Raw genomic sequence first — 23941 nt, forward strand, 5'->3', positions numbered from 1 at the left:
CTGTTGTTTATAAGCACACACAGGCTTCCCAGCTGGAACTAGTGGTAAAGAACCTGTCTGCCAATGCCAGAGACGTAAGAGACACGGGTTTGATCCCTGGGTCGGGAGGATCTCACGGAGGAAGGCATGGCAGCCCAGTCCAGTACTCTTGCCTGGAAAATCCCACGGACAGAGGAGCCTCTGCGGGGCTACAGTCCATAGGGTCACAGAGTCGGACACGACTGAAGCAACTCAGCAGGCACTCACAAGCATAAGTACAGACACAGAAAAGAATCCACCTGCCAATGCAGGGGACACAGGTTCGATCCCTGGTCCGAGAAGATCCCATATGCCACAGAGCAACTAAACCCACGCACCTCAACTACTGAAGCCCACACACCTGAACCTGTGCTCCACAACAAGAGAAGCCACGGCAGTAAGAAGCCTGAGCACCACAAAGAGTAGCCCCTGCTCCCGCAACCAGAGAGAGCCCGTGTGCACAGCAACGAATATCCAGTGTAGCCAAAAATAAATTATTTTTTTTTTAAAAGCCTCAGCACCCACAATATCACTGCCTCCCAAAGTGCAATCTAGACTCTGTCTCAATTCTAGGTCATTACGTCAACTTCCACCTGAGGCTAGAACTGCACACTCATTCCAGCAAGTTTTCCAGATTAAGAACTGCCTCTGAGGCTACAGGATGAGGATAATGTGTTTTCAGAGGCCTGAAAAGTCCCAACTGTCTGAAAAAAATATCTTCCACTCTGGCTTGGTGCAGGACTGAGATGACTGAGCAGCTGTGGCCATCGACCTGCGGCCAGCACAGCCAGCCCTTCGGGAAAAGGAGGAGGCAGTGATAACAGTAGCTAACTTTTGATCATGTGCAAAGCAGTTTGTATTTGTATAACTGAATGTAACTCAGCCTTCTTGGGATACTCTCCTCTTGCCTTAAATAAAGGCATAGATTTTTACTGAAGATGCACTGGAGAGAAGGAATGAATGGAGTTACAGCAGACATCACAGACAAAAGCTTGCCTCCTCCTTTGCCTCTTTGTCTTCTCTGTCTCCCCACTCAAAAAAACCCTCTCCCTCCTTCCTCTCAGGTCCCAGGGCTCTGGTCTCCTTATAAGACCTTCCCATCCAGGTCTCTCTCTTTTCCTTCTTTGTAAAGAATAGTTTAGCCCCTGAAGAGTGTGACAGAAACGGGATTCACTACCCAAAAGTTGTTCATAACCCTCTCCTCCCTTACCTTCCTCTTCTATAGCAGCTGAAAGCTAAAAACTCAATTTCCAGTCTCCCTGGCAACCAAGGGTGGCCATGTGTCCTATCTGGCCAAGAAGATATCATCTGCTGAAAAGGGCTTCTAGGAAAATTTTTTTTGCTTTCTGGATAAACAAGCACAGAGTGGGCTAGACTCTTGCCCTCCCCTCTTATTTCTGCCTGGAATGGGCACAGAAGCCACCTTGTCCAAAAGCTGACAAGTCTGAAAACAAAAGCCAACATGCTATGTCTGGCAGAGCAGAAAGATCAGAAGAGCCTAAGTCTCCAGAGGCATCACTGATTCTACATCAGCCAAGCCCTGCCAACCGCTGGTGAGACAAAATCATCTAAACAGGAGTGGTATTTTTAAGTGTATTTTTCTAATGTTTGCAGCTGAAAGTATTCTGCATGGCTTCCCCAGGTATCTGCTGGGCCAGGAGGAGACTGAGGCAAGTGGTGTTAAGTGCAGATTCATAGCCTCTCTTCCTTTAAAATGTAAATATTCTGTTCATCAAAATATGGTTTTTTTTTTTTTTTTTTTTTTGCATTAGTATTGATTTTTACAAATACGGCATTAAAATAGTACTTTCTTGACTTCTGAGTTTCTTGGTGCCTCCTTCAATTTTGTCCCCACGGAGGGTGTCGCCTTCACCTCCCCCCAGTCCTGGCCCTGAGTTTGGGACAAAGTTTGACAGCTTGGACAAAGCTAGAGAAGTTGAGCTGAGGTGGTTTACCTTGCAATGCAGGTCCAAGGAGAGCTCCAAGTCAAGAACAGAATTGGGTCCCTTGAGGGAAACTTGTGTTTTTAGACTGAACTGTCTGGATCACTGCCCCCATCTTTTCTTATTTGGCTAGGAAGACCTAAAAATTCTCTTTAACTAAATGTTTTGAAAGAAACTGAAACCTATGTTTGCCTCACAAAATGAAGTAAAAACCAAAACAAAAAACAACTTGACGAGGAAAAAAAAAACAAATAATCCTATTTTAAAACTGGGCAATTTCTCCAAAGAAGATACATAAATGGCCATCCACATTCAAAAAGATGCTCAACATCACTAATCATTAGAGAAATGCAAATCAAAACCACAATAAGATACCACCTCACACCCATTAGGATGGCTACTAACAAAAAAAGAATAATAATAATAAAGCAATTATCTTCCAATTAACAATAAATTATAAAAAAGATAGTAAGTATTGGTAAGGATGTAGAGAAACTGGAACCCTTTTGCACTGTTTGTGGGAATGTAAAATGGTGCAGCTGCTGCAGAAAACGGGATGGCATTTCCTCGAAAAAATAAAAATAGATTTATCATATGATCCAGCAATACCACTCCTGCATATATATATATCCAAAAGAAACGAAAGCAGGGCATCTTGAAAAGGTATTTGTATACTCACATTCGCAGCAGCATTACTCACGACAGTGAAAAGGTGGAAGCAACCTAGTATCCACCAGCAGATGAGTGGATAAACAAAATGTGATACACATACACACCCTCTCAATGGAATTCAGTCTTAAGAAGAAAGGAAATTCTGACATGCTACATGGATGAACCTTGAGGACATTGTGCTAAGTGAAATAAGCCAGTGACAAGACAACGACAGCATGATTTCACCTACAGGAGGTATCAAGAGTGGTCCAATTCAGATAAAGAGAGTAGAATTGTGGTTGCTAGGGAATGAGGGGAGGAGGAAATGGGGAGTTGTTGTTTAATGGGTACAGAGTTTCAGTTTTGCAGGATGAAAAAGATCAGCTGCACAACAATGTGAACATACTTAGCACTACTGAATTGTACACTTAAAATGTTTATGCTGTATGTATTTTACCACAATTAAAAACTTGGTAAAAAAAAAAAAAAACTTTTAGGAATAGGGGCTATAAGGATAACATGAAAAAAAGACCCTTTGTTCCTAATTTGTCAATATCAGAAGAAAAACTAACATAAATTAACACTACAGTTTTCGAAACCCTTAAAAAAAATCTAGCTTTTTCTGTTACCTCTCTGTGTCCTCTTCTAGATCCTGGGTTTCTTTGGTCCAAAGCATACTGCTGTCTTCTTTATTACTGTGAGTTTCTTGTTCTTCTAAATGCCTTTGATCTAGAAACAGTTGAAAGACTTTATTAGAGCAAAAAAAGTTTTTTTGAGAAAACCTGCCTTAAAATGGAGTGCAAAAAAATGAAGGCTAATCAGTGGACCCTGAAGTCTGCAAAGCACGAGTTCCCTTCTGCCCAGAAGAGCAGGGGGCCAGGTGGCAATCTACAGGGTGCCCGTATCCACAGCAGCTGCTTTGGAGGTCTGGGGAGCTCTCTGCCAGGTGAAACTACAGGAAAGCGTTCCTGTGCCAAGGCTCAAGAGAGACAGAGGAAAGAAATGGCACATAAAAGAGGCCGCAAGAGACCCAGAAAACAAGTTGTACAGATTTATTTCGGGGGACCACCCTCTTCCCACTTGTTAGATGTTTCCATATTGAAGCCAGGGAAAGAATTTGGGTGGGGAAGGGTAGAGCCCTTTAGTGTATGCCAGGCATTTTACATATGCTTTCCCATTTCATCCTGCCAGAAGTTCTATGAGAGGAAGGAGACTAACGCTTGCTAACTATCTTACAACGTACCAGGCACTGTGCATGAACACCATTAGGTGGAGTTATCACTCTCGTTTGACAAATGAGGATAACTGAGGCTCAGGTATATAAAACAGTTTGTCAGACCAAAATAAGCCATGGAGTCAGAACTGAAGTGGAGTGTGCCTGACTTCAAAGTCCACACCCCCAGGTGTACCACTATGCTGCCAAGGACAGTTACAGCAAAACCTGGTGAAAAGATCATATCCAATTCTTTGCGACCCCGTGGACTGCAGCCTGCCAGGCTCCTCTGTCCATGGGACTCTCCAGGCAAGAATGCTAGAGTAGGTTGCCATTTCCTCCTCCAGCGTATCTTCTTGACTCAGGGATCAAACCAACAACTTCTGTGTCCCCTGCATTGGCAGGTGGATTCTTTACCACTGAGCCACCTGAGCAGCCCGAAAAAGATCTGAGGATCTGGCTTACCATTTGCAGTGCTGCCCGGACGACTTGCTGTGTTCTCATCCAAGGCTGTGGATGAGACCTGCTGCCCCTTCAGGTGCTCTGTCACAACATAAAACAGATCTGCATGTCACGTCATCCTCTGGGGTAGTGGTTCTCAAAGAGTAGCTCTCAGACCCACAGCCTCAGTATCAACTGAGAACTTGTTATATATGCAGATTCTCAGGCCTCACCTCAGACTACTGAATCAGAAACTCTGGGGGTGTGGATGTTTTACCTAGCCCTCCAGATGAGTCTGATGCCTAATGGCACTTGAGAACCACTGTATTCAATCCCATGGAACACTAAACACAAACGTAAAAATGATGATCATGATAGGTAGCACTTGCAGAGCAGGTACTATTTCCAATCTGTATACATTAATTCAAGATTCCTTCCTGCATGCATGCTTAATCGTGTCCAACTCTGTGTGACCCCATGGACTATATAGCCTGCCAGGCTCCTTGGTCCATGGAATTTTCCAGACAAGAATACTAGAGTGGGCTGCCATTTCCTACTCCAAGGGAGCTTCCCAACACAGGAACTGAACTCGTGTCTCTTACATCTACCTACATTGACAGGCGGGTTCTTTACCACTAGAACTGCTAATCTCCTTAATTCAAGATTAATATATTGAATTAATCTTCACAACAACCCTATGAGATTGATCATATTATTGTTATTCCTGTTTGACAGATGAGCAAATTAAGGTAAAGAAAGGAAAAGAAATCCCAAAAGAGAGGGGATATATTATACCTATGGCTGATTCACGTTGAGGTTTGACAGAAAACAACAAAATTCTGTAAAGCAACTATCCTTCAATTAAAAAATAAATTGAAAGGTAAAGGAATTAGATAGTAATGTGATGGAATTAGGATTTGAGTACAGGCAGTCTAATTCTAAGGTTTATGCTCTTAATCTCTATTTTATATACTCTCGCAAAGAATATAATTTACAATTCCTAAAGAATTGACCACTAGACCAAGACAAGCATCTCCTAAACTCAGTATACTGCTTCACAAGTGTTAGGTCCTCCCTTTCCTCAAAGTGTTCCCCAGAGCCCAGCAGAGAGACAGCTGGGAGGCAGCACAGATGGGCCCCCAGGCTCACTGGCCCTGCTGTGTGTGGGCACAAGTTTCTCTCTTCTAGCAAGTCAGGAAGCAAGCCCTATCTGGCAGCTTCTGGGCACTAAGGGGCCCCATAAAGCTCATGTAATATAATCTGAAACTTAAAAATCCTTGTTATTGTTATCCTTGTTAAAGTAGTCCTTGCTGATCTTAGAGGATTCTAAATGACCCCCTGCTTGAGGCCCTGGACAGAAGCCTGGAGCTTTGCATAAGGGCCCTTCAAAGGAGCAGGTAACTCCCCACAGCTCTCCTGAGAGGAAATGATGACAATGATGATAAGCAATAATCAGGTAGGCACACCCATTATTAGGAGAAACTACTCAGGTGCCCTCTGCCCTTTATCTTTCTGGAAAATTACCGACCCATCTCAAAGTATAAGACATCGTCTAAAAACCTGGCCCAGAAAATTACCATAGGCGAAATGAGGGGGAGTTTCTGCAGAGCACACTGGGATATAGCAGTGCCAAGAGGCTGGGGCCCAGGAGGAAGCCTGTGACAGCTGCCGAGATGCGGGGGCGGTCCACATGCGGACAGCAGGGAGAGAGCAGGACCCAGAGGAAGGGCATCACTGAGGTCACACTGCACAGGAGCCTGCAACTGCCGTCCTCACCCATGGCCAGAAACCAGACGGCACCGAGAGCAGGACACGTGGGGGTGGCCGCTCCTCTCACCAGCAGCAGTTCCATTATTATATGAAGGACAGCAACTGGAGAGGAGGAATTTGCAAGGGTGCCATAGTGGGTTCCAGAGGACGAAAGCTGGAGTGGGGTGAGAGCCCGAGAGCCTGAGCCCACAGCCCTGTGGCACTGGGGAGGGCTGTGGCGGGGCAACAAGGGCCTGTGACTGCAGAAAGAGAAAGACGCCAGGGAAGGTTCTGGCAGGTCTGACCGCCTTCACCCAAGTTCACAAGGCCAGCAGCCGGGGGTTAGGGGTTGGGCAGCCTAGACCATATCTGTCCACTGAGTCAGACCAGGTTAAGGCCTCATTCACCTCTCTCTTCCTGATGAGACACCAGACTTCAGAGATGCTGAAAACCGAGAGATGCCCCTCAGGAGACCCCCTACTGGTCCTATACTAAGAACTGGACCATCAGAGGCCTGATGAAATGTACCCTCTGAGAGTGAGGTCAGCTAGGCTGTCAAGAAGAGAGCAGTCAGTCCTCCCTGCCTGGGGAAACAAAGCACCGGGCCCAAACGCTTCTAACACCTGCTCCGTTTACCCCAGCAGCAGCTCAGCTGGGCAGGGCCCACGGGTCAGCTGCAACTAAAATTGAGTGGGTGTCCCTCAGTCTCTGCCTCAAATGAAAAATTCTGGTGTCATTAGATCTTGTGCCACTGACTTCCCTGCCCTCAGGAAAGGGATTCTTCCACAATGCCAATACTTTAAAATCTCCTGCTAATGGCAGAATGGAAAGCACAGGATGTTTTGGCCCGAGATGCCAGAATTCAGTAGCGCTGAAGTATAGCTAGTTTGGTTCAAAAGGGAGGTGAGAATTCCTTTAATAAAAGAAGTTCATCATGATAAACCACTTGGATGTTGTTATTCCCTCTTAGAATCACTACCGTAGACCCTTAAGGAACAACATGACCACAGACACAGGCCACATATGCTGGCCAGGCTTTAGTAGTAGTCTGAGGCCTATCATTGGAAAACTGCCCCCTCCTGAATCCTGTCCATCCAAGCAGACCTTCACAGGGCCTTCTGCACTAGTGCTCACACCTGAAACAAAGCCCCATACGTGGTCCGTGACCACAGCAAGCAGGGCCAGGAAGGATATTCTGCACTGTGCGTGCCTTACCGATTTCGTCAAGCAGCTCCTGAGACGGTGGTGGTAGCTCATCGATGTGATGTTGAGAGATGGCTTCTACGAGTTCTTAAGAAAGATAAAGGGAAAGTGACTGAACACCTTCCTGGACCTGAACTAGACTTGCTAGGCTTCCATACGTATTTGACTTAGAATTTCTCAAGGATGAAACAAGCTAAGACAAGGAGAAATCCTCTTACATGAACAGTCCTATTGAGACTTCATATGTGAATGGCTTTACGCTCGCTTTTCCTCTAAACCCTCTCCTACCTCCCTGCTCACCTCAGTACCACTTGACCTGTGGCCCTCTCCAAGGATCTTTGGGGTAGGTGAGGTATAAATTCTTACTAAAAGGCCAGGGGTCCAATTTGGACCAAGGCGGCTGGAGGAATAAAGAAGCTCCAGACCCGTCAAAATGAATAAAACACAAAGTGGGGGTCTTTCTGTGTAGATTACCCAGCCAGGGGATATGGGAGACCATACTTTGGACCTTCACCTAAGGGATCAATTGTAACAGTAACCAAGACCCCTCAGCACAGCTTGAAATAACTCTATTCCCTTGAGGGAAATTCTAAGACTTATACCAAAGACACAAGACAACAAGATTAGTGGAGCAAAGGCCTTAAGATCGGTTAAAACTCTCAGACCCTTTGATCTGAAAATTGTCTTCTAAGACTCTATCCTAAAGAAAGACCAGAGGTTCAGATAAAGATTTCTGAAGACCAAAAATTAGAAAACAACATGAATTTTCAATATGAAAGCACGGTTAGGCAACATATATAGAATGGACTAGTACGCAGTCATCTCATACTTAGGAATAATTTTTACTGTCAAGTGCAAATTCTAAAATATATCACTGAAGAAAAAGCAGCAGCCAGAGCTGATATACCATGTTAGCTATGCTAAATATATATATGTGTGTGTGTGTGTGTGTATATAAATAAATAAATATACGGAGGGGTATAGTTCTAAAAACATAAAAAAGATAGGTACCAAAATAGTACAAGTTAAAAAACGATGCTAGAATGGTGGTAGTTTTCTAAGTTCTTTGAAAAAAAATTATTTATTTGGCTGCACCAAATCTTAGTTGCAGCATGTGGGATATTTAGTTGCTGCATGCAAACACTCAGTTATGACACGTGGCATCTAGTTCCCTGACCAGGGATTGAACCTGGGCCCCCTACCTTGGGAGCATCTTAGCTACTGGACCACCAGGGAAGTCCCTTAAGCTCTTCTTTAATCTCCAAGAAAGTCCCTTAAGCTCTTCTTTAATCTCCAAGTTTTTGCTAACAAGTATGTTTAATTTGTATAATCAGGGGAAATAGCAGTTTTGTTGAAACCTACTATAGCATCAAAGATGAGATGAAGGCTCTCTTAAATGGGCTTACTAATTATGAGCTTATATTTTAATACTGAACACAGGGTACCTTTCGGCAGGCTCCTTCTCTGAGTGGCACAGTGTGATGTGTCAGGCGCCTTAGCAATGCTGGAGGAACCAGCCCCAGTAAAGGCAGGCAATCTTTTCTATAAATAAGACATAAACGTGGTAATTTACACACACATTATTAAGCTAAAAAGGCATGTTAAGCTCAGTCATTTCCAAAATTAAGCTTGTGTATCATTCATGGACGAAGCCACTTGTTTTGTTGATCGAGTAAAACTCATTCAAACGTCACCTTCTCTTGGAAGCTTCCCACCCTTCTTTGCCTCCACAGCACTCAGTTTTTACTGAGTCCCTCTCACTAGGCTCTGAGCTCCTTCAGGGCAGGGACTTTTTAAATTCACTTTTGGATGCCTATTAGAGGGCCTGGCATAGTGCCTGGCCCTTAGAACCTGCCCTATTGACAGTACATTGAACAAAAGCATACAATTTTTAAATTCCCTACTTCAGAATGAGGCTTTTTGTGAGTCAAATGCCCAAAGAAGATGAGAGTGGTTTTTTCACTGAGGGCCAAACAAGTAATCAGTCTGCCCATAGAATGGTCTGTTTGTTGTTTATTCACTAAGTCGTGTCCACCTCTTTTGCAAACCCATGGACTGTAGTCCTCCAGGCTTCTCTGTCCATGGGATTGCCCAGGCAAGAATACTGGAGTGGGTTGCCATTTCCTTCCCTAAGGGATTTTCCTGACCCGGAGATCAAACTCGCATCGCCTGCATCAGCAGATGGATTCTTTATCTTTGAGCCACCAGGGAAGCGACACTATGGTTAGTCAACGGATTTTTAATGAGCAGTACCGAGTAAGGAATTTGTAGTTTTCCTGAAAGGACTACATGTGAAATATGAAGGAGAGCAAGAGGGAAACAAGCAAATAGCACGGGAAAGGGGAGGAAGCAAGGAGAAGGCACCAGTAAGTGTTTTTACTGCAGATTACTGGTTCAGGAACAAGGTACAGATCAATCAGAACTCTCTGAGAACTAACCAGGGGAGGCTTCAAGGAAGAAGCAGAATGTAAAATATGGTTAGACTGAAAGAACAGTGCAGATGAAGGTAGCATCATAAGCTATGGCAGAGGCCGGCTCTTTAGAGAAATCGCCAAACATTATCTCTGGTGGGGTGGGGAGAGGAAAGGGTACAAAAGCCCAGGATCCAGTCTACAATACAGATCAGAAAGGAGCCCCAGGGAAGCCTGGGGAGGATCCAGCTTATTTCTTCCTTTCTCTGTAAAATAGATATGGAGAAACCTTGACCTTTTGATCACTGACACCTTTGGAATCACTCCATGAGGGTGCAACGCACAGTCTATATACTTACAAGATTAGTCAGTCTAGCAGGGAGAACTTCAGAGGAAGTAAGAAGGGAATCTAGGCTCTTTGCTTTCTCTCGGACACTTGTAAATTTATCAGACAAAGTCTGAGTAGATTCTTGACTGGTCCCGCACGAGGTAGATCCTGTTTTAGTATCCTGAAATGGGATACTCTCAAGGCAGTCCTTATACTGACTAGCAACTGAAGAAAGTGACCCTGTTGTAGAAAAGAGGGCAGTCAGTATCTGAATACTTTACATTATTTAAAAAGAACAATAACACACACACACACAAAACCCATAAAACTCTGTGTATCTATAATAGGAATTTCCCAAATTGTCAATAACTGAAATAATCACTGATTTGAGACAAAGCTCCATAAGGTATACAAAATGATAGTCTCTAAACTTGGCCATCAAAATAAAGGGAGATTATCTGAACCACAAATAAACTGAAAATAAGGACACTAAAGAGAGGGTATTTGATGCTGGCTGTATGCGGTTACAGGACTCAAACTATGTATGCTTAAGTACAAGATACTGTTTTAAGTTACTAACTCTATAAAAAATCCAATGTGAAAGTGGAAGTGTTAATCACTCAGTTATGTCCAACTCTTTGTGACCCCATGTGGCTCCTCTGTCCATGGGATTTTCCAGGCAAGAATACTAGAGTGGGTTGGTATTTCCTTTTCCAGGGGATCTTCCCAACACAGGGATGGAACCTGGGTCTCCTGCATTGCAGCCAGATTCTTTACCAGCTGAGCCACCAGGGAAGCCCTTGTAGAGGACCCAATGTATTTGCCCAGAATTCAACAGTGCTTCAAGTACAAAGTAGACTTGGCATTCACATGTCTCTATTGCTAGAATAAAAAAAATCTCCTTATAGCTGGTTGGATGGCATCACCAATTCAATGGACATGAGTTTGAGCAAACTCCGAGAGACAGTGAAGGACAGGGAAGCCTGGTGTGCTGCAGTCCATGGGGTCGCAAAGAGTCAGATACGACTGAGCGACTGAACAATAACAACAATAGCTAATCACCACCACCATCACCATCACCACCTGGCCTCCCATGGGATTATCCCCTTCTGCTCTGGCCCTAAAGAAACCCCTCTGCACTGTGAGGAAACACCCATCTGCGGGTCTGCGCCCACAGCCTGGCTTCCCACAGCCAGTGAGACGGGAGCTGTTAGTTCCCCTCCCAGAACATCCCCCTGTGAGAGAGTACCTGGGCTGAGCGGGGTACTGACACTAGTAGGTGCGTGGTTTATTTTGGGTGTTTTGCATGAGACTTCCTTGAAAGAACCGTCGTGTTCACAGGAGATACTAGACAGGTCCTGAATGTCTGTCAATGATCTAAAGTATTAAAAGCACAGAGTTACTGGGAGATGCTTAGAAAAATCAAACTCTATATTTCTAAGAGGTACTTTTTAAAGATGCTCTTCACAAAAATCTTTATTTGGCAAGAGGCCAAAATCAGAGAATACTTCAGAATATCCATAAGATATCTATAAGATACTTAAGATATCTTAAAGAGAGTATCAGAGAATATCTTAGAAAGAGATACTAACTTCAAACATATCTCAGCAGCTAAAAATAAATCCCAAAGGTCAAAGTATATTAATGTGGGAAACAGATTTAATCTACCTTAAGTATAAGATTATATTCTTATTATCACTGTATTCCCTTGATTGTAAGATGCTATCAATTTAGATCGCATCATCACAGCAGCCTTTTGGTGAAAGGAGAAACAGGCTCACATTACATGTATACATAAAAATAGAAGAACACAGAAACTCTTACAAATAAGAAAACACCATTTCCCTAAAACCAAGACTTTGCACAGAATCCTTAAGTAATTTCTGGTGGCCATACATATCTTTCTCTTTCGATTCCTTTGGTGGCTCCTTTAATGTCTCATCTTGTTCGCCTTCAGGACTGTTAAGAGAGAAAGTGAGAAGATGACATAAATCTTCTGTCAGCAGAGTGCAACAACGTGGGCCAAGGGCAGTGTGAAAGGCCGTGGGAAGGACACTGAGCCCAGAGTGAAAAGGGAGGGCTCCAATCCTAACTCTGCTACTGATGAGCCACATGTGTACACGCATATCTGGGCCTCTGTTTCCTCTTCAGAGACTAAATAAATACTCTCGATGCTTTAGAGCTGTGGTGTTGGAGAAGATTCTTGAGAGTCCCTTGGACTGCAAGGAGATCCAACCAATCCATTCTAAAGGAAATCAGTCCTGAATATTCATTGGAAGGACTGATGCTGAAGCTGAAACTCCAATACTTTGGCACCTGATGGGAAGAACTGACTCACTGGAAAAGACCCTGATGCTGAGAAAGATTGAAGGCGGGAGGAAAAGGGGACGACAGAGGATGAGATGGTTGGATGGCATCACCGACTCAACGGACATGAGTCTGAGTAAGCTCTGGGAGTTGGTGATGGACAGGGAGGCCTGGCGTGCTGCAGTCCATGGGGTCGCAAAGAGTCGGACAGGACTGAGCGACTGAACTGAACTGAACTGAAAGGTCAGCCCACCTGAAATCAGCCTATGATGCTACTAGCTGAGCAAGCTCCTGAGGAAGTCAATGGAGTACTTTGCTGGGGATGGAGCTTGGAGCAAGAGGCACAGCCACGGGACCTCACCAACTGTGAGGCAGCTTCCTGGCATGGAGGATCAGGGGAGGCCAAGAAAGGCTTGTGTCAAAGAAAGGCTAGAAAAGAATTCTGAAGACAAAGTTGACTTGTTTCTATTTTAACCAATATTTAAGATACATTTTCAATACTCAAAACACAAACTATAAGCCATATCTCATGCTGTTGCTGCTACTGCTACTAAGTCACTTCAGTCATGTCTGACTCTGTGCGACCCCATAGACGGCAGCCCACCAGGCTCCCCCGTCCCTGGGATTCTCCAGGCAAGAACACTGGAGTGGGCTGCCATTTCCTTCTCCAAGATCTCATGCTAAATCCTCCCAAATGTTCCCATATTTCTAATTTTTGTAGCAATCGCTTTGAGACCAGTGGTATAAAGGAAAGAGAATGGATTTTGGATTGGGTTGTGACTATTAATTCATTCAAAAAATATTTCTTCTTCTGAGCACAACATAGGACAGTGCTTTCTGGTCCTCCTAATTTACATAAATGACCATATTGCTTGCTTTAACCAGTGAAATGAAAGTGAAAGTGATGTGATTCACTTTGGGGCAGAAACTTTTAAAAGTCCAGTGCACAATTCACTATGTTCTCTTTTTCCTGCCTCAGCAAGAAAGGAAGCATAAAGATGGAGTCTCCCGCACTGTGGATTTCCGAGAGAAAGTAATACAGCACAGAACACTTCTGGCCAATCCCTGATGGACATGGAACATGGACACGAAAGCAGTTTTTGTTGTTGTAAGTCACTAGAATCTGGGGGCTGTGTGCTACATACATTAAGTAGCTCAGCTGGTAAAGAATTCGCCTGCAATGCAGGAGACCCCAATTCGATTCCTGGGTCAGGAAGATCCACTGGAGAAGGGATAGGCTACACACTCCAGTATTCTTGGGCTTCCCTGGTGGCTCAGACGGTAAAGAATCCGCCTGCAATGCAGGAGACCTGGATTTGATCCCTGGTTGGTAAGATCCCCGGAGAAGGGAAAGGCTACCCACTCCAATATTCTTGCCTGGAGAATTCCATGGACAAAAGAACCTGAAAGGCTACAGTCCATGGGGCCACAGAGTTGGACACAAATGAGCAACTAACACACACACACAACTAGAAGAGAAATTTGACCAAGGTCGTACAGTTAGAAAAGCAAAGTCAAGATCTGGATACAGATGACAGCTCCTTTTCATGACCCTTCACAATTCTGCTGAACAAGTCCTAACAAATCTAAGCTGCCTAAAGCTTATTGTTATAACATGGTGGCTATTATATTTGAAGAAGAGCAACATATAAATATGGGGCATTGAGATACCAAGGGAACATTTCATGCAAAGATGGGCTCGATAAAAGACAGAAATGGTATGGACCTAACAGAAGCAGAAGATATTAAGACGAGGTAGCAAGAATACACAGAAGAACTGTACAAAAAAGATCTTCACAACCCAGATAATCACGATGGTGTGATCACTCACCTAGAGCCAGACATCCTGGAATGTAAAGTCAAGTGGGCCTTAGAAAGCATCACTATGAACAAAGCTAGTGGAGGTGATAGAATTCCAGTTGAGCTATTTCAAATCCTGAAAGATGATGCTGTGAAAGTGCTGCACTCAATATGCCAGCTAATTTGGAAAATTCAGCAGTGGCCACAGGACTGGAAAAGGTCAGTTTTCATTCCAATCCCAAAGAAAGGCAATGCCAAAGAATGCTCAAACTACCACACAATTGCACTCATCTCACACACTAGTAAAGTAATGCTCAAAATTCTCCAAGCCAGGCTTCAGCAGTACGTGAACTGTGAACTTCCAGATGTTCAAGCTGGTTTTAGAAAAGGCAGAGGAACCAGAGATCAAATTGCCAACATCCGCTAGATCATCGAAAAAGCAAGAGAGTCCCAGAAAAACATCTATTTCTGCTTTATTGACTATGCCAAAGCCTTTGACTGTGTGGATCACAAGAAACTGTGGAAAATTCTGAAAGAGATGGGAATACCAGACCACCTGACCTGCCTCCTGAGAAATCTGTATGCAGGTCAGGCAGCAACAGTTAGAACTGGACATGGAACAACAGACTGGTTCCAAATAGGAAAAGGAGTATGTCAAGGCTGTATATTGTCACCCTGATTATTTAACTGATATGCAGAGTACATCATGAAAAACGCTGGGCTGGAAGAAGCACAAGCTGGAATCAAGACTGCTGGGAAAAATATCAATAACCTCAGATATGCAGATGACACCACCCTTATGGCAGAAAGTGAAGAGGAACTCAAAAGCCTCTTGATGAAAGTGAAAGAGGAGAGTGAAAAAGTTGGCTTAAAGCTCAACATTCAGAAAACGAAGATCATGACATCCAGTCCCATCACTTCATGGCAAATAGATGGGGAAACAGTGGAAACAGTGTCAGACTTTTTTTTGGGCTCCAAAATCACTGCAGATGGTGATTGCAACCATGAAATTAAAAGACGCTTATTCCTTGGAAGGAAAGTTATGACCAACCTAGATAGCATATTCAAAAGCAGAGACATTACTTTGCCAACAAAGGTCTGTCTAGTCAAGGCTACAGTTTTCCCAGTGGTCGTGTATGGATGTGAAAGTTGGACTGTGAAGAAAGCTGAGCTCCAAAGAATTGATGCTTTTGAACTGTGGTGTTGGAGAAGACTCTTGAGAGTCCCTTGGACTGCAAGGAGATCCAACCAGTCCATTCTAAAGGAGATCAGCCCTGGGTGTTCTTTGGAAGGAATGATGCTAAAGCTGAAACCCCAGTACTTTGGCCACCTCATGCGAAGAGTTGGCTCGTTGGAAAAGACTCTGATGCTGGGAGGGACTGGGGGCAGGAGGAGAAGGGGACGACAGAGGATGAGATGGCTGGATGGCAACACTGACTCGATGGACGTGAATTTGAGTGAACTCCGGGAGTTGGTGATGGAGGGAGGCCTGGCATGCTGCAATTCATGGGGTCACAAAGAGTTGGACACGACTGAGTGACTGAACTGAACTGAACTGAACCATCAATTAACATTACTTCTATGAGTCTGAAACTGTGAATAAAATAATGGCATATACCTTCGTATAGGTTGGAATTGAGACTTGGTCAAAATTTCAGAGTTCTTTCCAAGGTTTTTTCTCATTTGGAACTTTTCTTCACCTGAAAGAATAAAGTAAACGCATTTTTAATAAATTTTTGCAAACCCAGATTATGATTTTCATTCTCTGGAGTTTTCTTGGTCTGGTCTAGAATAATAAATAATCTACATAAACAAAGTGTTTCCTAATTGGGCTTGGATTGAGTACTGTAGAAGAGGTTTTTACTCTGAAAGTTTATTTTCCTTGCTCAGAGGGGACAACTATATTCTGACACTCAGAATACAATCAAGCCATTTACTGGCTTTTCAGTTATAGCCGCACAGTTACTTCCGGAGACAAATGGTGTTTTGTCTTTTCAGGAAGGCAAACTGACCTGATTCCTGTCAACAGACACCAGGGGGCGTTGAAACCAAGAACTGTTTGTTCATTGAAGATTCCAAGCAGAAAAGACCATTAGCTGGGCATTCCCAGGATGCTAACTGTGTCTCTTGGCCACCAAACACCACTTAAAGACTGGGGGTGGGGTCCTGAGTACTAATGAGCTAATTCAACTGTCTTCTGTTCTCCTTGGCCTCAAGCATCTCAAGTCCTCCCCAATTCTCAGGAAGATACTTTGTAGGCCTCTGGGCACACAGGACCAGTATCCAATTTTCCTTCCCACATTATACAGCTCTGGTTTATGGAGAAGTGGACCCACAGGCTAGCCTGCCCTATTGGCAAATGCTCACGATCCCCCTGCCATTCTTTAGGTCCAGAAGGTGGCCTGGTAGGCAATGGCAGGCCCACTATAAAAGTACCACCTTTAGCAAAAGCCAAGATACTGATAAAACCATTTGAATGCAGAGTTCCAAAGAATAGCAAGGAGAGATATGAAAGCCTTCCTCAGCGAACAATGCAAAGAAATAGAGGAAAACAGAATAGGAAAGACTAGAGATCTCTTCAAGTAAATTAGAGACACCAAGGGAACATTTCATGCAAAGATAGACACAGTGAAGGACAGAAATGGTATGGACCTAACAGAAGCAGAAGATATTAAGAAGAGGTGGCAAGAATACACCAAAAGCTGTACAAAAAAGACCTTCATGACCCAGATAGTCATGATGATGCGATCACTCACCTAGAGCCAGACATCGTGGAATGCGCAATCAAGTGGGTCTTAGGAAGCATCACTACGCACAAAGCTAGTGGAGGTGATGGAATTCCAGTTGAGCTATTTCAAATCCTAAAAGATGATGCTGTGAAAATGCTACGCTCAATATGCCAGCAAATTTGGAAAATTCAGCAGTGGCCACAGGACTGGAAAAGGTCAGTTTTCATTCCAATTCCAAAGAAAGGCAATGCCAAAGAATGTTCAAATTACCCCATAACGGCACTCATCTCACGCTAGTAAAGTAATGCTCAAAATTCTCCAAGCCAGGCTTCAGCAATATGTGAACCATGACCTTCCAGATGTTCAAGCTGGATTTAGAAAAGGCAGAGGAACCAGAGATCAAATTGCCAACATCCACTAGATCATCGAAAAAGCAAGAGAGTTCCAGAAAAACATCTGCTTTATTGACTCTGCCAAAGCCTCTGACTGTGTGGATCACAATAAACTGCAGAAAATTCTGAAAGAGATGGGAATACCAGACCACCTGACCTGCCTCCTGAGAAATCTGTATGCAGGTCAAGAAGCAACAGTTAGAACCGGGTGTGGAACAACAGACTGGTTCCAAATAGGAAAAGGAGTATGTCAAGGCTGTATATTGTCACCCTGATTATTTAACTTCTGTGTAGAGTACATCATGTGAAATGCTGGACTAGATGAAGGACAAGCTAGAATCAAGATTGGGAGAAATATCAATAACCTCAGATATGCAGATGACACCACCCTTATGGCAGAAAGCAAAGAACTAAAAAGCCTGTTGATAAAAGTGAGAGAGGAGAGTGAAAACATTGGCTTAAAACTCAACATTCGGAAAACTAAGATCACGGCATCTGGTCCCATCACTTCATGGCAAATAGATGGGGAAACAGTGGAAACAGTGATAGACTTTATTTTGGGGGGGGGGGCCCAAAATCATTGCAGATGGTGACTGCAGTCATGAAATTAAAAGATGCTTGCTTCTTGGAAGAAAAGTTATGACCAACCTAGATAGCATATTAAAAAGCAGAGACATTACTTTGCCGACAAAGGTCCATCTAGTCAAAGCTATGGTTTTTCCAGTAGTCCAGTGGTCATGTATGGATGTGAAAGTTGGACTACAAAGAAAGCTGAGCACCAAAGAATTGATGCTTTTCAACTGTGGTGTTGGAGGAGACTCTTGAGAGTCCCTTGGTGAGCAAGGAGGTCCAACCAGTCAATCCTAAAGGAAATCATTCCTGAATATTCATTGGAAGGACTGATGCTGAGGCTGAAACTGTAATACTTTGGCCACCTGATGCGAAGAGCTGACTCACTAGAAAAGACCCTGATACTGGGAAAGATTGAAGGAGGGAGGAAACGGGGACAAGAGAAGGTGAGATGGTTGGATGGCGTCACCAACTCGATGGACATGAATTTGAGCAAGCTCTGGGACTTGGTGATGGACAGGGAGGCCTGGTGTGCTGCAGTCCATGGGGTCACAAAGAGTCAGACATGACTGAGTGACTGAACTGAACCGAACTGAAGACACTGAAACCCCACCAGTGGAGAAGCATCACGTTTCTCCTTCTTGCTACTCTCTTCAAACGCCCTAGCAATCATAAATGAATTTCTAATAAGCACAATGCAGAGCTGGAGGGGAAGTTAGAGATTTGAGAGTCTAACTCTCTCCTTTATTTTATACGAAGGAAAGGTGGGGCCCTGGGGTGGAATGACATGCCCAAGATGCCAAAGGTCATGCAGAAAAAAAATCAGCAGCAGAACTGGGCGTGGAACCCAGTGTGTATCCAACTGTTACCCCTGTTGTACTGCCTGGTATGGAGAGGATGTATATCAGAGCCATAGTGGGAAAGCAGGAAGAGAAGGGCTAAAAGGAGGAAACGGAGTGGAAATCAGAGGCTTTTCCATGTACTTCAGATGTTTGCAGCCAACTAGCCATGGTTTTCTGATCTGCCTGCTCCATAATTTCTCTCTCCTACTCACCCCTCTTTCAAACACAAGTGAAGTGGCCATGCACAGGTCAGGCTCACACAGAGAGTGAGTGATCATGGGCAGAGGCTCCACACAAAGAACTGAGGGGCCAGAGACCTAGGTTTGGGAACTTCACATACATATTTTCCTGAGAAATTAACTGTTAATCTAAAAGCTTACAGCTTGTTAAAATGCTTGCAACTGTGAAGGAGGCCTGAATCAGGTTAGAGACGCAAGCTGGAGTATGCAACAGGAGGAAGGGGGTATGTTCAGAACCTAAACCTGCCCAGCCTGGGTTCAGACAGTGGAGACATGACCATAGACCAAGCTGCATGGTTCACGAGATGGATAACCCTGGTTTAAAAACAGATGGTTACATGCCTTAGAAGAGCGAAAGTGCACAATTTTTAAAATGTCTGTATCAGTACCTGTGGTCCATTTATATCTTGTCTTGTGCCACACCCCAGCTGCTGATCCAAGGTTAACTTCCCGTGTAACAGGCAGCAATTGCTAAGTTATACAGAACCCAAGGCCCAGAAAGGGCACGATGTTATACTGACTGTAGTATTGGCTATTATTAACCCTTTGCTAAGATGTCATGCAAGCAAAGGAAAATGATGGTAAGACTCAGTCTTCTGGAGTAGAGAAGGACACAGAAACCTAGTACTGGTTGTCACCGTGTCAATAACCAGCTGTGAGGCCCAGGCCAGTCCATCAGGTCAGCTCAGCACTGAAATCTAGGGAAAGAGACCACAAGGGAAAAGAGAAGCAGCAACTGCTGTAACGTTTGCTATATGAATGCAAGGTGGGGGGACTTCCCTGGTGGTCCAGTGTTTAAGACTCCACAATCACAAGGCAGGGGGCCTGGGTTCCATCCCTGGTCAAGGAATTAGATCCCACATTCCGTGACTAAAGAGTTCAAATCAGCAACTAAAGATCCTATGTGCCGAAACTAAGACGTGGCACAGCCAAATAAATACATACACAAATATTTATAAATAAATAAATGGCAAAGTTGAAAAGAATGCAAGGGGAAGTATATAAATAACATGATGTATGGATACCATGAGGCTAGTGAGCAGCTGGGGATTCATTCTAATGAGGGGAAATCACTGAGCCTAAGTTTTCTTATCTGTGAAATGAAAGATCTGGAAGGTTATCTCTAAGGACCTTTCCGGCTCTAAACATGTGTGATCCGACAGAAAGGGAACAGGAGGGATTCTCAAAGGAATCTGCCCTGAGGGCGTATTACCAGAGGCTTGAGGTCGGGCACAAGCATGTTGAATTCCTTCAAAGTCTTCATCAATGGGACTTGAGGTCTATAAAAGAAAGAAAGAGCAAAGAAAGGAAGTTCACTAGAGGAAGATACATCATCAAAAGATGGGGAGAGGATTTCTTGATGTTCTTAAACTTTGAAAATCTTTAAAGGTTCCTGCATCTTTTATAGAAAAAGAACAAACCTTCTTCACAGACATTAAGAATTTATTTGTACTATATGTTCCTCCTCAACAACAAGCCCTCCTCCACCTCCCATTGTGAGGTGGGATTGGGTTACTTTTCCCTTCTTTATATAACTATCCCCTCTCCTCACTCCAACCATCCAACAAAGATGTTTTAATTCCTGGGAGCTTTACTAGAAAAGCCAAAAAAGGTAGGAAAGATGGCCCAGGCTCTAAAGCTACTCTATGGGGTGAGAAGTCAGAACACTGGTTCCTTTGAGGAGAGGAGTGGGTGGGAGGAAACACAAGGTCTTCTAGGGGATCAGGAATGTTCTATTTCTTGATTTAGGTGCTGGCTCCATGAGTGTGTTCAGCATGTAAAAGTTCATGATCTGTACCCTAAAGATGCGTGTACTTTCCCCTGTTACCCTTTTTATATACATGTACATATATACGTATATAAACTTTATATTTTTTATTAACCATTTTCTTAATGTCCCAGTCCACAGTAATATTAAGAATGTTCAAAGGACTGATTATGGAAAACTGCTCTGAGTTTGCAGAAGTGCCGACAAGGGAGATCTATGCTTTTTGATGCATCACTGAATTCTTCCCGTCAGTCAAATGTGCTGACTGGCATGTATAATTCTCTTTCCTCCACTCTACCTTCCATATTGGTAAAGGGCCCCCAGAGGTGGCAGGTTAGGGGAGAGAGGAGGTAAAAAGTACAAGAGTAAATAAAAGACTCCCATGATTTTCATTTTATAAATGAAAATACTCTCTGCACAAACAGGTTCTTGCAAGAGCCAGGCACATCCCAGAGGAAGGGCCGTGTACTGGACAGCCTCACGTTCTCTGCGGACCCTGTGCCGCTGTTCCTGGCCCCCCCACGACTAAAGCCTGTCAGTCCCGGGCTAACTCCCTAGGCTGCTGTCACCAGTGCTTCTTCACGCAGAGCAGTAACAGCAGGCTGCCTTCTCTCCCCCCAAGAAAGGACTGCGAATTAAGCAACAAGAAGGAACAGGTTTTGAAAATGAAGTACAAAGTGCTGCACAAATGCAGGAACCACAATCCTGTGGTAAGACCTTCATTATGAAAAATCTTACTTTTCACACGTTTTTTTTCAAAACATATGAAAACACTGATAAATTGACAGGATATACTTTTACGTATAAGCTATTTTTCTTAATAAAAATAATTTTAAAGGAATAAAGCAACAGAGAAAGCTGGAGATGTACTTTATCCTGAACTTTGTAAATTTTTACCTCTAGAGCCAAATTTTCTTGAGCAATTGAGGAGTAAAAATATTCATGGTCTGGAGTTAAAAATTCATCTGTCATGTCTTCAGAAGACTCTGGTGAACAAGTTGATTGTGCAGACTGACCCTATTAATAACGCAGGAAATCACTTTTCAGTTGGTGTTTATTGTAAACAAATCCCTTTAGAGCTGGCTGCAGTGTTAGTAACAGGGCATCTAAAATCACCCTGCAGTCGGGCTGATGCTCTCAGAGCCCCTCCCGCCACGTGCGCACTGCTGCCCTCCTTCTGCACAGCCAGTCATGAACCCCAGAGCAAGTGTGACAAATCACAGTCCTGAATCTCAACATCCTTACCTGCACAATGGAAGTAGGGGAGGATGGGCAACCTTTTTGCTCTGAAATTCACAGGAAGAAGAAAGGCCCTAGACAATTCAAGCTGCGGACTGAATTTACATACCCTGATCCCCACGGGCACAGACAGTCCATGTGCTGGAGTCAACTCTAGGCTGAGGCTGCTCAGACCTGGGACTCCTTCAGGTATTCCCATTTAAAGGCAAGAGAAAGAGCATGATTTTAAAAATAGCAATGCAATCTCAATAATAAAACAGGGATTTCCCTGGTGGCCCAGCAGATAAGACTCCATGCTTCCACTGCAGGCAGTGTGTGTTTGATCCCTGGCTGGGGAATTAAAACCCCACAGCCATGCAGCCAAAAAATTTTTTTTTAATTTAGAAAAAAGGAGAACTATTTAAAAAATGAAATAATTTAAAGTAAGTTACTGGGATTTCTCTGGTGGTCCAGTGGCTAAACACACTCCCAATGCAGGGGGCCTGGGTTCTATCCCTGGTCAGGGAACTAGATCCCACATGCTGAAATTAAGACCCAGCACAGCCAAATAAATACATTAATTAAAAGCAAGTTATTTCATCAGCATCTCTGCTCTGCTCCTTCCTTTTCTGCTACTTCTCTACGTCCAGCCCTCATCACCACGTGGCCAGACAGCTGGCTCCTTTCCTTACCTTCAATCATCTCTTTGCAGAGGTTTTGTGGTTTTTTTCCCTGGACACTGCCTTTGCCACACTTCCTCTTTTGTGCACTTAGCAGCTGCTTTCCTTGACCTCTCATATCAAATTAAAATTTCTCAGACAAGCCTGGCCTCCCACACCTTCCCCACTTCCCTGAAAGACCTGCTTCTCCAGCCAAGCCAGTATGCTTAATGTGGTGCGTCCTCCCAGACCTCAAGGGAAAGAAAGAATAAGCTGCCCTGTGAGTGGTCTGTGTACTGATTAAAATACAAAGGTATATTCTTTGAAAAGCCTCAAATGTTATCACAATTGGCTTTTTACATTGTTTATTCTCAATTGCTGTTTATATTCTTCCATGTCAATGGTGATTACAAATTTTGGTTCCTTACGCTGGCTGGACCATGGCCCAATTGCACACTTGAAGAATGCATTAAATCCCTGAAGCAAGGCTGTAACCCCAGCGCAAATGCTGGGAAATAACTGAATCCTAGGGATCTTGCTGAGACATAGATTTCAGGCATGAACACACTCCTTCCACTGAGCTGAGAGCTGAATTTTGGTCTTAAATGACATCCCAGGCAAAGGTACTCTCATTGCAACCCTGGCCCTGCTTTTCCTACTTCAATCTGACTTCAGTCATGAGCTTTGGTAACTGACCTCACACTGAGCTTTACGAGGTGGTCTTTTCTACACAGTTAGACAGAAAGCTTGGGCTTCCCAGGTGGTATAGCAGTAAAGAATCTGTCTGGCAATGCAGGAAACACAAGAGACGTGGGCTAGATCCCTGGGTCAGAAGATCCTCTGGAGAAGGCAATGGCAACCCACTCCAGTACCCTTGCCTGGGAAATCCCATGGACAGAAGAGCCTGGTGGGCTACGGTCCATGGAGTTGCAAAGAATTAGACACGACTGAGTTACTGAGCGCGCACACAGACAGAAAGCTCAAGGGTCAGAGCTGAATCTAACACTGTGTTTTCCCCAAGCTCCAATATACACAGTGCTTTGAGCTGAACTAATTCAGAACGTATTAGACAGGGAGGAAAAACTTCTTCATTCATGTCAGAGACATGAGGGCACATGCTCCAACAAAAAAGAACTACTACAGATATTTCAATATCATAGTACGTAACAACCCAGTTTTACCCTACTAGGTCTTTGGGTTTGAGTTGGCTCTCCAGCTGTATGACTTACGCTGTAAGACTTCTCAACAGCCACAGATGCATCCGAATTTGCTTGAAAGACTTCACTGTGCTCTGGCTGCTCATCTTCTCTGGGGGGCAGGTGCCTGATACCTAATGATTATAACACAATAATTGTCATTCAGTCATTTTTAAATGGCACGAAGGGGCAAAGGATAGTGTGAGAGAGGAGATGCTTGCATTTTCTGCCGAATGCAACCATGTGTCATGCCAGATTCTGTCC

At 43.9% G+C, this 23941-nt stretch overlaps 1 protein-coding gene across 13 annotated transcripts in view; it reads right to left on the reverse strand.

The window, feature by feature from the left end:
• Positions 1 to 23941, reverse strand: part of TEX14 (testis expressed 14, intercellular bridge forming factor) — a 150603-nt gene that overhangs the window by 4462 nt on the left and 122200 nt on the right. For all 13 annotated transcript variants that reach the window (XR_011561905.1, XM_070772545.1, XM_070772547.1 and 10 more), the window contains 11 exons: positions 23711 to 23811; positions 21502 to 21621; positions 20050 to 20116; positions 15683 to 15764; positions 11854 to 11916; positions 11207 to 11334; positions 9989 to 10197; positions 8664 to 8760; positions 7231 to 7305; positions 4291 to 4368; positions 3242 to 3341 (listed from right to left, as the gene is read on the reverse strand). Coding sequence is in view for 12 of the 13 variants with exons in the window: in XM_070772545.1 (XP_070628646.1) it covers positions 3242 to 3341; positions 4291 to 4368; positions 7231 to 7305; positions 8664 to 8760; positions 9989 to 10197; positions 11207 to 11334; positions 11854 to 11916; positions 15683 to 15764; positions 20050 to 20116; positions 21502 to 21621; positions 23711 to 23811 (1120 nt within the window). In the remaining variant the exon portion in view is untranslated. The remainder of the gene's footprint in view (positions 1 to 3241; positions 3342 to 4290; positions 4369 to 7230; positions 7306 to 8663; positions 8761 to 9988; positions 10198 to 11206; positions 11335 to 11853; positions 11917 to 15682; positions 15765 to 20049; positions 20117 to 21501; positions 21622 to 23710; positions 23812 to 23941) is intronic.

The sequence above is a fragment of the Bos indicus genome, chromosome 19 (assembly GCF_029378745.1).
Source record: "Bos indicus isolate NIAB-ARS_2022 breed Sahiwal x Tharparkar chromosome 19, NIAB-ARS_B.indTharparkar_mat_pri_1.0, whole genome shotgun sequence".
NCBI classification, from domain to species: Eukaryota; Metazoa; Chordata; class Mammalia; order Artiodactyla; family Bovidae; genus Bos; species Bos indicus.